We start from the raw sequence: 15,264 nt of genomic DNA, 5'->3' as shown, positions 1-15,264 counted from the left end.
AGAGGCGCAGATCTGACAGAGATCTCGAATTCACACAATGCTGCTTTCTGATGCGCACGATGTTGAGCTGCGATGTGATAGGAAGCTGCGCCACGAGTAGAGGAACGTTTTTCTAGAAGGAATTGTGGGATGAAACGGCTTGTAGTGTGAGATCCAGGGGCTCAATCAGAGCTATGTGTTGTTTGGCTATGGCTGCCACAAGTTTGGCTGAAGATGAAGTTGAGAAAAGAAGTCATACACTGATCTGAACTGGATAGAGATTATGAGAGACTGAGGGAGCAGAGAGAGGACCTGAAACATGCTAAGCCATGCTCAGCTGCGCTCTGATACCATGTGAGAAATGCGGGATCTAGAGCATGGCAAAAGCTATGGAGGTTGGAAGGTAGAGATAAACCTCATGATGACATAGACAAAGAAGACAAGACTGTTACACAAGTGAATTAGGTTTCAAGATTGAGACTTGAACTCATAAACACATTCTTGTGTATTAGACAGACAATGATAATGACACTAACTGAAAGAGGAAAGCATCATGATATTGTATTCATCTCTTATCAAAGTGACATCCAAGTACAATGTTATATAGAACTAGGTAGTAGCATTCTGCACCACTGTGCTTATGGGATTCAGGACCTCATCCTAGATTGCTTGCTTTCCCTTGCCTACTGCTCCATACAAAGAGGCATACAAGTGGATGTGATTGCTAGATTCTCAACAGCCATACCCCAAGGGGATATGCCTATCTTGTCAATGATAGTCATGAGTCATCATTATGAATGATGAGGGGAGGAGGGTAATGGCTCGCATGAGAGAGTTGTGCCAACAAGTATTTCGGCACAACGTCTTAGATCATTGGAAAAACATACCGGAGGGGAGCAAGGACTACATAGTAGCATCCTTGCATGAGGAGTTTTGGGTTCCAGCCTAAGCAGATAGATTTTCTACTGGCTAGATGATGGACTACATACGTACATATATGTCACACAGACGATCGGACGCACGCAAGGCAGTCAAGAATGGGGCTGCAAAGTCCGAGTGGCTAGACACGGATAACTGGTGCCGACTGAGGGAGGAGACTACAGATTCTCCAGGACGTTGGAGTCAGCAACAACAGGAGGCGTTGAGGGCACGACTAGAGACTGGAGTGTTCCATCATCTTGGGAGTGGCGACCACAAGACATATCTGGAGGACTTTGTAAGTTTTTCTTTTGTTTTGCTTGCTTTTTTTTTGCAATATCATTTGTACTGACAATCATGTTTCTAACAGTTAGTATTTTGTTTTCTTTGCAGTACTCTATTACAAATCGAGATCCGACCGGCCTTGAGACTCGATATGCAGAGAGGCATGGTCTCACTGCATTGATTGACCGATTGTATAGACGCGGCGGCCCTGTAAGTAACTTATCTTTCTTGTCCGTAGTTACTATGTTTAATTAGAATGCATTATTGTATGGTGGACTGATGTGTTGTTGTTTCTTTTTTTGCAGAGTCCGTTCGATGCTCCTTTGCGGCGAGACGAGCTTTCGGATGGCAAGGATACGTATCTCGCCCTTGGATCCTTGGAGCTCACACACCTTTCTTTTTTGGTCGCGTGATCTATGTAGGCATTTTCTATGCAGTAGTGATATCTCGTCATGATTGTACCAATCACTTTCATTATGCGATGTTACTATGTTTAATTAGAATGCATTATTATATGGTGGACTGATGTGTTGTTGTTTCTTTTTTTGCAGAGTCCGTTCGATGCTCCTTTGCGGCGAGACGAGCTTTCAGATGGCAAGGATATGTATCTCGCCCTTGGATCCTTGGAGCTCACACACCTTTCTTTTTTGGTCGCGTGATCTATGTAGGTATTTTCTATGCAGTAGTGATATCTCGTCATGATTGTACCAATCGCTTTCATTATGCGATGTTACTATGTTTAATTAGAATGCATTATTGTATGGTGGACTGATGTGTTGTTGTTTCTTTTTTTGCAGAGTCCGTTCGATGCTCCTTTGCGGCGAGACGAGCTTTCGGATGGCAAGGATATGTATCTCGCCCTTGGATCCTTGGAGCTCACACACCTTTCTTTTTTGGTCGCGTGATCTATGTAGGCATTTTTTATGCAGTAGTGATATCTCGTCATGATTGTACCAATCGCTTTCATTATGCGATCATGTATTTATTTCATGTATCAGTATTATGATTTCAATATACTTTGTTTTTGTTTATACGAGCATTGTACATATTGCAAAAACTATTTTATATGGCCCAAGTAAAACACACAGTGCTATATGCTATCATGCCACAAATTTTTTTCCCTAGTACCATCACTATTAGCATCCCAAATTTACTGCACGCATCGTTATTGGTGTTGTTATATTAGCATCGATATCTGCGTTGTTATTGGCGTCGGTATGATACCAACGCCAATAACGATGCTGATGCCGACTGTTCTATGGCATCGCCAATAATGATGCTTTTCCGATGAGGGGGGAAAATTTTTTTATTTACATTTTCGTCGCTTTTAACGTCGGTATAAGGCCTATATCTTGTAGTGCTAGCTTGAACTTGGGATAAGGTTTCATTTGGTATATAGGTGTCCATCATATAAAAATGCAAATTGTAATGGAAGATCAAGAACACTTGTTTGTGACCATAACAAGGCCTCACATGTGGGCTTGCTTGGTCTAACAAAACATTCTAATTACATGTTGCATAGCTCAGATTCACTAGAAATATCGCATATTTACTTGACATATATTATTCTTACTAGTTATCTAATACCCTAGATCATGCAACCTAAATTCATTAAATAGATCTCATGTTTACTTGCTACTATAATATTGTAGTGTAAATCTACTAGATAGGGCTTGGTTTTTGTAGATAATATGTGTAGAAAATGGTGTTAGTAGTTAGAGAGCAATCTCATGATAAAAATTAGCTAGTTATAACTTGATAAAAGCTAGCTAATTTTATAAGGCCTAGTTACATGATAGATTTTCTATATATCAAGTATATCATGTGATGGATATGGTCCTACTAAAGAAAAAACAAACACATTTACGTAATATAGTTGAGAATATAGCTATTAGTTATATGAATAAATGATATATGATGTAAAAAATGTGATTAGTTCAAATGAAGGTCATTGTAGTTCCATAAGATATATAGTTGCCAAAAATATAATCCAAATGCTAAAAATATATAGAATATTACATTCATAAATTCATGGATATGTTTAACAAATATGATATTGATGTTACAATGAATTATGTAAGAACTAATGTATTATACGTTTAAGTAATTTTCTATGAAAATAGATCTAATCACAAGAAAAGTTCTCTCGATTTCCAACCAATGAATTGTTTGAAAATAAAATATGTGTCATAATTATATGACTTGTAATATATAGTAAATATGCATCAAACGATGTAATTTTAAATCCAGTCTACCATGGTTTACAATAAGCTATTATTAGAAGTCCACTAAGTATGAACTTGCAAGACATTAGTGTATGATATCCTCAAATTATTTCCTCTTATATTGGAGCGCAATAAATTACTATATGATATCCTCAAATTATTTCCTCTTACATTGGAATGCACAATAGAAATTTAACTTATATTTGGACAAATATATATTATTCATATAAAATATTAATTGCTATGTAAAAACTAACGTATTTACATTTATTATGATTTCTAAATATTAAATAATTTTTAATTAAGACTACTCTAATATGCTTAATCAAATTATTCTCTAATATGGTTAATAAAATAAAATTTTAACGTAGCTAAAATATAGAAATTCATAGATGTATATACAAAGAGTAAAATTCTCGTATTTATAAATAGACAATACTATTTTGAAATTTGAAAGTCTACAAATTTTAAATAAAGGCATATTGGCATGCCAGGCTCGCATCGCCTTGTCACGATAGCCTCATAGCGCTATGGTCCGAGGACCGATGAAAGCGGCTATGAAAGTCGTCATCAAGAGTGAATTATTGCATAATAATCCAGTGGATGATGATAATTAATTCAGTACTACTCATAGCAGCACGGATAATCCAGTGGATGATGATCTGATAATAATTCATGGCTACTCGTAGCAGCAGCGGGTGCAGCAGGTACTGATCCCGCAGCATGGGAAACCATCCGGAGTGTAACGTGAAGGCTGCTTGGTCAGTCGACGCTTCTCATGCGCGGCGACGCTCGAGTGAATCGTCAGCGCACTTGTGATTCCCCGATGATGATCCGCTGGATTAATGACTTCCGCTGCATTTCTCATCAGCTGCACCACACACGAAATGATAATCAGTCAGGTCCTGATCATCGCCTCGACTCTAAAGATTACTGGCAACTGCAGTCTGCTACGATCAATAATATAATTAAGGACAGACGGGGCAAGAATCGCAATTAAGGCTTGCCTTTACTCGCGGTGGTGGCAGCAACCTTGGATGCATTAATGGTGTCGCCACGCCGTCCCTGGACTCAGCCCTCAAATTTGAAGGTTGCAACGCCCTTGGAAGGGGTTTTGACCCTTCTCTAGAAGCCTAACAACTTATGTGACATTCAAAAAAAACGCTTTTCATGAGAATGACCTTCAACAATTGAAGTGTTAAACCTTTTATGACTTTTCAAAGGAAAGTTGAAAAATAAAATCAGCCTTCAGAGAGAAATGTAAAAAGCAATTACACTTTTCAAAAGAAGGGTGCATTTCGAAGACACCCTTCAAATAAAATTTTAAAATCTAATAATAAGTTTAAATTTAAATTTTAATTTTGAAAAATTAGATTTGGAATCCTAACTTCTAGTCTCTAGAATCTAAGTTCTAGACTTCTACTATGGGGTACACGGTACACCTGTCACCCACCTTTCAAAATAATAAATTTGGTTATTGAAAATTAAAATTTAACCGTGCACCCAGTGTCCACCTTCCAAAATCCTTAAAATCCTGTGCCATGTGGAGTCCGTACCTAAACTTTAAAGGGCCAAGACCCGAGGGCCAAGCCTCAAGGGCCATTCGCCAGCGGGCACTTTCTAATTTCTCAAGTCTCAGACTCTCCTCCTCAAGTCCTCTCCTCCTAATTTCTCAAGTCTCTCCTCCTAAGACTTGAGTCCTCTCGAGTCTCCCTCTCGCTCTTTCATCGCTGATTCGCTGGAGCCTGGAGGCTGGAATGTCCTTGAGCCTTGAGGGCCGAGGCCTCGCTCTCACTGTCTGCCGAGACCCTAGAGTCCTGGACCCTCTCGCTTGAAGCCTGGGCCCTGGCGCCTGATTCGTGAACTTTGAAGGCTTGAGCCTTGAGATGAGCCGCTGAAGCCCTCTCGCTTGAAGCCTCTCGCTGAAGTGTAAACCCTCTCGCTTGAAGCCTCTCGCTTGAAGCCCTCTCACTGAAGTCTGGACCCTCGCGCTTGAAGCCCTCTCGCTGAAGTCTGGACCCTCTCGCTTGAAGCCTGGGCTCAGCCTTTGACTAAGCCGTAATCCCTAGGGCCGCAGGGTGTGTGCCGTGACCCCTCGGGTCTGGCCCCTACCGTGGTGGACTGGAGTCTGGCCCAGTGGCCCCTGCCCTCGCTCCCCTGAAGACGGCCCTGGAGGCTACGGTTGGGACTCGGGAGTCCCTTTGTCTCTCTCCCCTCGCATAGGCTCTGTCTCTCTCCCCTCGCTCTAGCCCTGGAGGCTGCGGCCTGGGCTCCCCCCTGGAGGCTTCTACTCAGTTGGCGGCTGGGAGTCTATGTCCTGGGCTTTGAAGACTGTGGCCTGGGCTCCCCCCTCTCTCTCTCGCTTGGCCCTGGAGGTTGCGGCTTGGGGCCTGGAGGCTGTGGCTTGGGCTCCCGAGTCCCCAAGTCTCTCTCTCACGACTCGACTTGCCACCTGACCTTGGAGACTCAGCTCTACCTCTCCAGTCATCAAACTTCCAAGTCCAATATTGTCGATTTTGATGAGGTAAATTGGGTTAGGATTTTGAAACTTTGTTTTGCAAATTTGTGTGTGTTTGTCCTTATTGGGAGTGCCATGTATCAAGCATTGGTGAATCTCTTGGTTATAATCTGTCTTGTAATATCATAAGCATAGAAATGAAACCTGCAAATTTGGATGAGCAAGAACAATAGATTATAATGCAGAAATAGAGGGAAATAGCAAAGTAAAGGCGGTCCATTTTGTGTCATCAATCTGTAGTCATTGTGCTATGTTTATCTTGCTATGCTGAAAATAAAGATGGTGAAATTTGAATTAATTTATCTTGCTATGCAAATCCCATGAAAGAGAACATAATAATGATTTCCTAACCACAAATTCTAGTTGATTCACATTTAAACATGGTGGTAAATGCAAGGTGTTAGCACTGAAGACTCACTAGAAACCACAGTTGCCACTTGAAGAGTTTTCATCACAAATGCAATGGTTTTATTATATCTATGCTAGTAAATAGAGATGCTAATTGCTCCTTCAAGAGTTGTGTGGAGAGACATAGAAATAAGCTCCTTCTCAATGCAAGTCCATGCATTACAAAATACGATTGCTAGTTGGTAGGTATTGCCATGGATAAGATTAGGCATAGATTGAACAATGTAGACTATGTAGCATGCATTGAATATGGTAACTATCTTATTACATTTGCTAGCTATTCTTTGTGGCAATTGTATAAGACATTGAAAAAAAAAGTGTGCTTAACACCTCAATTTATTCCATATTCAAGCATGTCTACAATCAGCTTATTTTAGTTTCAAGCTTTTTGACTTGTGATTTTTGATTCTACTCAAGTCATTGATCTTCTGAGTTGTGTTTAGATACATGTAATATAGAATTAACTTACTTCAGTTTCAGTTAAATACATTATTTGAATGCGATTATGGGGTGGCTGTGCTAATTTTTTTTTATAATTTGAATGCATGTTTAGATGCATATGTTAATTAGTTTCATGTCACTTTTTAGGTTTTGGTGTGATCATTGGGTGTTTGTGCTATTTTTTGTGTATATAAGTAAGCAAATAGGTAAGCTTGCTCTATTTTATGTGATATTAAGTGAATATGATTTATTAATGATAGCTCTCTATTCTACAACTTCATCCACACTATTAAATTGATCAAAATGTAAAGAAGGGAGTGGATGTATGCATATCAAGTGCTGCATGCATGTTAGTTTTGAAGTTTTGTTGATATGTTATTTTGGGATGGGAAGGCTTAAAAAGGATAAGCGTCAAAGATTGCTTGAGCAGATCGGGATTACTTTTCCAAATGCAGAATGTTTAGAGAATGAAAGTGCAAATGGTATTCTTAATGGGAAAAAGAGAGTATATGTTCGTAGCTATGTATCCTCGTGGAAGCTTCTCTATCCTTGGTCTTATTCAATCTTGGATGAAGAGGGGAAGGAGAGAGTGAAGTGCTCAATTTGCACTTCATTGAACATGCCAAATCCTTTTGGAGGAAAAGGTAGCACTACCATTCAAAAGCAAGCATTGGCTATCCATAATGCCTCCGAGTCGCATAAGTTAGTAGTTCAGCGCAAAAGCTTTATGGCTGATGAAAACGTAAAGCATATTGAAAAGCATGTGGAACTTATGGTAGACAATGAGAAGTGTAGAATTATTAGTGTTATACAAATCATGTATAGGGTTGCCATTGGAAAAGATTTTCTCTCAGCCATGTATATGGTATATTGGGAACAACTTAAGGAGGAGATTGGGCGCAGTCCGTTTTTTTCTATCATTGTAGATGAAAGCACGGATAGAAGGTTTGAGAAGCATCTCATCCTTTATATCACATACTTAAAGGATGGTGGTGTAGGCTCTCCTAAAACCTCCTTTGTGAAACTCATTGGTATTGATGATGGAAAGGCTCAATCCATGTATGAAGGCATTATGAAAGTGCTGCATCAATTAGATCTTCCAATTTCTAAGATGGTTGCTATGGGCTCGGATGGTGCTGCATCTATGGTTGGAAGAAGATCTGGATTATTTGCAAAGCTTTGCAAGGATGTACCACATTTGCTTGGGGTACATTGTATTGCCCATAAGGAAGCACTTGTAGTTAAAGATACATGTGAATGCTTTGCAGAGATTAGCTATGTGGATAGCTTTGCTAACAAAGTTCGAGAATGGATAGGAAATTCGTCTCTTCAAAGAGCCGAAGTGAGCAAGCTCATGCTTGCCTTTTTACCAAGAAATTACGAGATAATGAGAATTCATGGTGTGAGATGGTTGTCGCGTGGAAATGTCATGAAAAGGTATACATTTGATTAGTTATTAGCTTTAGATTAGATTAATTCTAATTTTATTCTTGTTTTTTTTTAAACTTAGTTGTTTTGTCATTGTAGGTTGGTAAAAGTGCTACCTATATTGTTGGAATGTTGGAAGACAAAGTATCCAGCAATGTATAAAAAAGCAACAAATTTTCAAATTCATTTCATGGCAGATGTACTTAAAGAAACTAATGTATTGAGCCAAAATTTTCAGGAAAATGATTGTGACATTACAATGATTGGAAGAGTGACTGATACATTTGCAAATGGATCTAAGGACTTAACTAGCTTCATTAAGGCAACAAACAATGGATTGTTCTTAGTGAAAGACAAAGAAGGTGTTATACATCTACATGTTTTGCAGTTCACTGCATTAGTGGGCAAAGCACAAGAGATCACTTTTGATGAATGTACATGGTTAGCAAAGGCTTTTATTCAGAGGTTGATAATCAACTTTGATGAAAGGTTTCAAGATCATCACTTATTCAATGCAGCAAAGCTATTTTCTCCTAAAAACTATTCCAAAGATCCACAAACTCGAGGCCAATCAGTTCGACAATATCTCTCTCAGCTTTGCGAGAAATTTGGTAAAGGAGAGAGGTCTTTGATTCAGCCCGAGCAATGTGAAGGTGAGTTGCAAAGATTTGTTCTATATCTCTTTGAATCCTATCCCTCAAAGGGACTTCTTGAAGCTTGGAGACAATGTGGTGGGGAAATAGAATGGATGCAAATGTTTCCTGCTTTGTACAAGTTATGGTAGATTGTGGTAGTCCTACCTGCAAGTTCAGCTGCTTGTGAAAGAGGGTTTTCAAAACAGAATCGTGTTAAAAGTGATGAGAGATCATGTTTATCTCTCACCACTTTAGATATGCTCATGTTCATGTCTCTTTCTTCTCCAGAAAACTTGGAAGAAGTAGATTGGAATTTGATTTTTGAGGTATGGAAAAATATGAAGGTGAGACGCACTCAAGCTTTAGGGGCATCATAAGAAGTAACAACAATGACTTTTGGATATTATACTATGTCATCGGCATTGTACAAAAACTTTTTGTAATCACTTTAACATTTTGTTGGCAACTTGCCTAAATTTATATGATATGCAATGTACATGCCCTCTTATGAGTACTACGACAATAGAAATTTTTTGTAATGATCTTTAACATTTTTTTTGGCAACTTACCTAAATTTATATGATATCAAATATACATGTTCTCTCTTTTTCATGTATTTAAGTCTATTTGTAAGTGCTTTAAAAAGTCTATTTAAGTCAATTTGTAAGTGCATATATAATCTAATCCAACTTTACTTGTGTTATATGTGAATTCGACTATTCTACTCTTATACTACAATATATGAGAGTTGAAGTAAACTTTTAAAAAGCATCCTTCAACTTAGAAATGCTCATAAAAAATGTACTTATCTAATGAAAGTTAACCCTTATTTTTAGCCATCATTTTTGAAGTGGAGACTCATTTTTGCCCTTCAAAAAGAAAAGTCATGGTACCCTTCAAATTTGAGGGCTGCCTGGACTGTCATGAACATCGAGCTGGCGTCCGAGAGGACGAGGCCGATTAGCAGGAGAACGCCGATCCCCGCCATTGATGAGACGTTAAATCGGCGCATGGCCATGCCAGAAGCAAATTAGCTGCAGGTAATTTTGATAACGGTGAATCAGCTACTGGTACCCTCGATCGACTCAGCCGGTCTGCCATATCCATGGCCGTACTGGTTTATATAGTGGAGCTCGGCAGAAACATTACAAGCGTCCATCCTCGGTTCGTCCATCACAACATAGACGATTCAATCCTTAACTAATTGCCTAGTTATACTCTTTAATTAGCAGGCAGCCACAGTTCATGACAGATCATAAGACGCAGACATTACATTTTTAATATGGAGGTACGTAAGAAGGGATATGGATTACTAAAAGATCATCACTTATGAATTGTCAGGTTCCTGTTTTGGACCATCTATGATCACTTCGCACCTAGATTCTCCTCGCATTTCATTTCATGTGGTGTGTTTGATATTGGGTTCCAAAACATATTCTATGTGGCACCGTGGAGCGTTCACGGAAGGTAGATATAAGGAACATTAATGTGAACTTCACAAGCTTTGGTAACTTAGACCAATGCAATGTTGAATACATGAAAATGCAATATATGGGGATGTGGAAGACAAACATTAATAGGATCAAGCCTAAACAATTCATCTAGAAAAACCTTATTACTATTTCTCAAAGTTTCTCAAAGATAGACACATTTAATGGTGATTTTTGTTCACATTGAGCCGATCATGACACATATCAAAGACTCACATTTCCTATTTCTATGATTATACCATATATTCAAATTAAAAAGAGAAAGAGAGAGAGTGTGTGGTTATGTGTGTTCAATTGAGAGAGAGAGAGAGAGAGAGAGAGAGAGAGAGAGAGAGAGATGACAATTGTAACCCCCACTTGCCCTTCAAGAGAAAACCCTATTTATTTCTTGAATACCAAACTTCTCCTCCTTGTGCCACATAGGCTTGGAGCATTTTGGTTGGTTTGACATCCCCAATGCAAACCTCTAAATAATATATAGAATAGATTCTTTAGAACTAATTTAGTTAATAAAGTAATCAAGTGTGCACTAGCATACATTAGGCTTAGAATGCTCATAGATGCACACAATCTTGTGTTTGTTGGAATTCTCTTGTATGGGATTTTTGTTCTTGTTATTGTTTGTCCATATATGAATGGGTAGAATAAAGCTTTTCCAACATATATTGAACACTTCTATGTCTCTCTCTCTCTCTCTCTCTCTCTCTCTCTCTCTCTCTCTCTCTATGTAAGGAAAAATCTTGGCTTTCTTACAAAAGATCTAGATTCTCTATTCACTCAAAGGGCCAAATTTTTGTGACTATGCTACTCCTATAGCCATTAAGAGGTCCCTCTATAGATATAGAAATAAAAAATAAATACCTAGATTATTACTTAAATATAAAATCAATATATATTAGTCAAATAGATTGGATAAATTTTCTTTTGTTAAAAATATTTCATATGAATTGTTTAAAATAAGTAGAGAGAGGAAAGAGAGAACAGAGGAGAGAGAAAAGAGAGATAGGAGAGAGAAAATAGGGTAGAGAGAGAAGAGAGTATAGAGAAGACAGAAACTAGAGAGAGTTAAGAGTAGAGAGTAGAAAGAGTAGAGAGAGGATAGAGATTCTAGAGGGGAGAGAGAGAGAATGAAAGGACATCAAATTAATTATATAATTACTTGATTTTTAAATAAAAATTATATTTAATCAAGAGAGTAGAGAGAATAGAGTGAGTTGAGAGAAAGTAGAGAAGGAGAGGAGAGGAAAAAAAGAGGAGCTTGATATCTCAAATCTCCCCCTCAAGATAAGCTCCATGATCTATACTCCAAGTAAGCTTCAAAAATACCAAAGTATTTTTGCTCCCATGGCCTTGGTGAGAATATTTGTAGTCTACTCCTCTGTTGATGCATCCCAATGATCATGACCGATAACATCCTCAAGAAAAGTGGGCTCAACATCCTTAACCACCTTTACCATATAAGTATAATGGTAAGTTTGGTAACCTTCAAAACCAAATATTTTAATAGGGTATCTAATCTTGCTAGACCTACATACCACTGGATCACTTAGTGGAGCCTTTACATTACCATGTGCTCTCTCTACAATTGGTGCCTTGATTGAAGGAATACTAATCTCATCATCCAAACTCTTTGAACCACTAGAATCTCTATCAAACCCCAAATGAATAGTAGATGGCTCAATACTATCTGACACTTTTTTCTTCCTTTTGTCTTTATCTACAACACTCGTAGATGCACTTGAAGAGATAGGATTGCTACTTAGTCTCCTAGACCAAGGGAGGACCAAAGGCTAATTGTAGATGTAGTACCAGATGATGTTTCTCGTCCACTAAGGCTCCATGATTCTTACTTCTATTTTTGCACATAACTATTATGATCATGATCATCATCCAATGCATCACCACTAGATGCATACCAACTGCTCATCTCATTAAAAAAATATCTGTACTTACTTTGAACTCACCTACAATAGGATTACGACAATGATATCATTTATTTAAAAAAGAGTATTCAATGAAAATTATATTTTTCAACCTTTGGATCAAGTTTCTTTTGTATCTCATTTGTCACGTGAATATATGCGATACAATAAAACACTTTCAAGTGTGATATATTAAGCTTTTTACATGTAAAGTATTCTTCAAGGGTCATCCCATGAACTAAAATTGTGGAAGTTTTGCTCATAATATAGACAATACTATGAAAAACTTCATACTAAACACATCAATGCCTGTGCAACTTTTGCAATGTGCCTATTTGTCCTTTCTATAGCCCCATTTTACTATGGGATATACTTCCAAGTAAACTTTCTCTTTATCCTATGAGATCTTAAAAAGTCACTTAACTCATTAGACACCACAACAGAAACTGCCATTCTTGTAAAAAATATCATGCGCACACGTGCCATTAGACTATTGATTCTTGAGTATGCACGTGTGCGCATGATATTTTCCATAGAATTAAGAATACACATTGAATCATTAAACAAATTAAGTATGTTACAGTGAATGATCCATCTCATCTTCAATGAGATCAGCCCTTGCTAAACTATCTACTTCTATGTCTATGTTACCAAGAGGAAACGAAACAAATAAGTCTATCCCACTATAAGATGTGTTGCTATATTGCTCAATAACTTCATCAATATCATCAACCACATTATTGTCCTCTTCTACGTTGTCATGGAGTTCGTGCAAGAGCTGCTGAACACGGGGTTCAAGATGCTACAAGGCACGAGGCTAACAAGAAGATCTCAAATTTTTATGCCAAAGATCACTATATTGCTTGCCAAGTGAATTACAACAAAGAAGCTGCCAACTACTCTTGACAAGAAGCTGCAGTTATAGGCATACCGCCTTAGAAAAATAACTTGTGATCTCCATGTATATCCAAGAAGACTGGCAAGTTCAGCTCAAAGAAAGCACTTTGGGTATCAAAGCCACTTTTGAATTCAATCACCATCACATTAATTCCATGCGAGAACCAATTCAAGGGACAAATTGCTTTATAATGAAGAAATCACCATCATCAGTAGTAACACTCCAAGGTTTCCTCAGAAACATGAGTAGCTATCTGGATCCTCACAGGAGAGAACATCAATTGAGGAAGGTAAACTTGGCCTGTTGTGATTTCGATGCCTTCTGTGTGGCCTTCTTTTTCAGATATGCTCTTCACGGACTTGTCCATTCCATTCCCTTGTTCACCACGTTCTCTTCTACTTGAAAAAAAAACATTAAATGGTGTAACTTGCTTCTTTGACCACCATGAAGGCGATCTTGCCAATGCCATGGGTGCTGTGATAGCATCCGCAAATCAGCACTGTCTGGTCCATTAGTTCCTTCTAGAGGTTTCGGACCTCAGTCCAGGTACAGCCGCTAATCTGTAAAGACTGAATTCCCCGTAGAGGCTCAACTCCATCATGTGATGATTCCCCCCCTCTGTGAGCAGCTGCCAGTCGGTCTCAACAAAAAGAGCCCCCAGGAAAAAGCTCCTCACCTCCAATATAGTGCGTCATTTTTCCAGAAACAACCAGACGAAAAGCAAAACAAAAATAACGCCCCAAAAATCGACAAAGAAGGCACCTAGAAATCCACCAAAAGCAAGTCGTTGTTTTTCCAAAAGCTCCTGTAAGCTTCTTTTGAAGCTTTTACTCAATCATTGGAAATGATTTGATAAGACTTGAGCTCTCTTCTTGCTTTTGGAGTTACTCACTAAGAGTGAGAGAGAGTAGAACTCGTTCTTGTGGATGTTCCCATCCCATATGATCTCCCAATGGTGTGGCCACTGTAGTAGCCACAACACGATGCTCCTTACTTGTTACAAAAAACTGGGCTACAGCTCTTAAGTTACCGCCTTTGTTGCTTAATTGTCCCGCATGTTACGTTGGCCTTGTTCACGTGCAACATTTGTCTTCATAGCTTAAATGTCGGCTTCTACATGGCTTCCTTTAATTCCACGGTTTCGGCTCGGATGCGCAGCACCATGACATCCACCCCCTCTAAACCTGCGCATCCTCCGGATGAGCCATCCATATTCTCTGCTTCTTCTGCTAGAATTTCTTCTGACTGCTCTTCTTTTGCCAATGTTTCAAGTGCATACTCTTCATCTTCTCTTCTCTTCAAAATCTTGACTCGTTTTCCAGCAATGGGCACCCTCAATACTGTCCCATCCAATTTAGCCAACTCATAGGTAGCATTGTCAAAAACCTATTTCACCTCATACGGTCCAAACCATCTTTGAACCATTTTTCTCATGCTGCTATGCTGATTCTCTAGGCTATTGTCGTAGACTAGAACCCAATCTCCCTCTTTTATGGCTCTAGGCCGCAAGCGATGCCTCAAATCAAACATGTCCTTGTTTTTGAGTCAAGCTGCCTTCAAACGATCAACTGCTAGCTGCACATCTTCTGCTCTTCTCTCTAGTTGACGAATCCAAAGAGCTAGAAGCTCCTCTCTTGATAAATTCTCATGCCAAGGAAGAGCACTCCACATGAGAGCACAAATTTCAGTAGGCATGATAGGTTTCTGCCCATACATCAACTCTGCAGGCATATATCCAGTAGTCACGCTATGTGTAGAGCGGTTTGTCCACAATGCAAAAGGTAGTAATCTCGGCCAATCTCCAATCTGACCTCTACAAGCTTTTGCCAATGCCTTAACTATCGACGGATGCCCTCTTTCGCTCTTGCCATTCCCCTATGGATTATAGGCAGTAGTAAGAGCCAACTTAATCCCAAGCCATGAGAAAAATTCTCTAGCTTCATCTGCATCTAGCTCTCCACGATCAACAGTAATCTTGCCTATACATCCATACCTGCAAAATATTTCTTCCAACAAGAACTTACATACTGTAGTGGTGGTCTTCGTCCGCAAAGATCTGCCTTCAACATAGTTTGTAAGATCCTCCTAGCCAAGACAAGATATCTCATCTGCCAAAG

At 38.9% G+C, this 15,264-nt stretch overlaps 1 protein-coding gene across 1 annotated transcript; it reads left to right on the top strand.

The window, feature by feature from the left end:
- Positions 1-7,159: 7,159 nt before the first annotated feature.
- LOC148027976 (uncharacterized) lies at positions 7,160-9,871 on the top strand. Its single transcript, XM_087689900.1, has 4 exons — positions 7,160-8,211; positions 8,302-8,855; positions 8,997-9,163; positions 9,689-9,871. The coding sequence occupies exons 1-4, from the start codon at positions 7,160-7,162 to the stop codon at positions 9,869-9,871; spliced, it is 1,956 nt and encodes a 651-aa protein (XP_087546026.1).
- Positions 9,872-15,264: the final 5,393 nt, after the last annotated feature.

This window comes from Lygodium microphyllum, chromosome 12 (genome assembly GCF_053477565.2).
Source record: "Lygodium microphyllum isolate KBCC chromosome 12, Lygodium_microphyllum_v1.1.10, whole genome shotgun sequence".
Classification (NCBI taxonomy): Eukaryota; Viridiplantae; Streptophyta; class Polypodiopsida; order Schizaeales; family Lygodiaceae; genus Lygodium; species Lygodium microphyllum.
The sequence above is the reverse complement of the archived record's forward strand: the minus strand, read 5'-3'. Positions and strand labels throughout refer to the sequence as shown.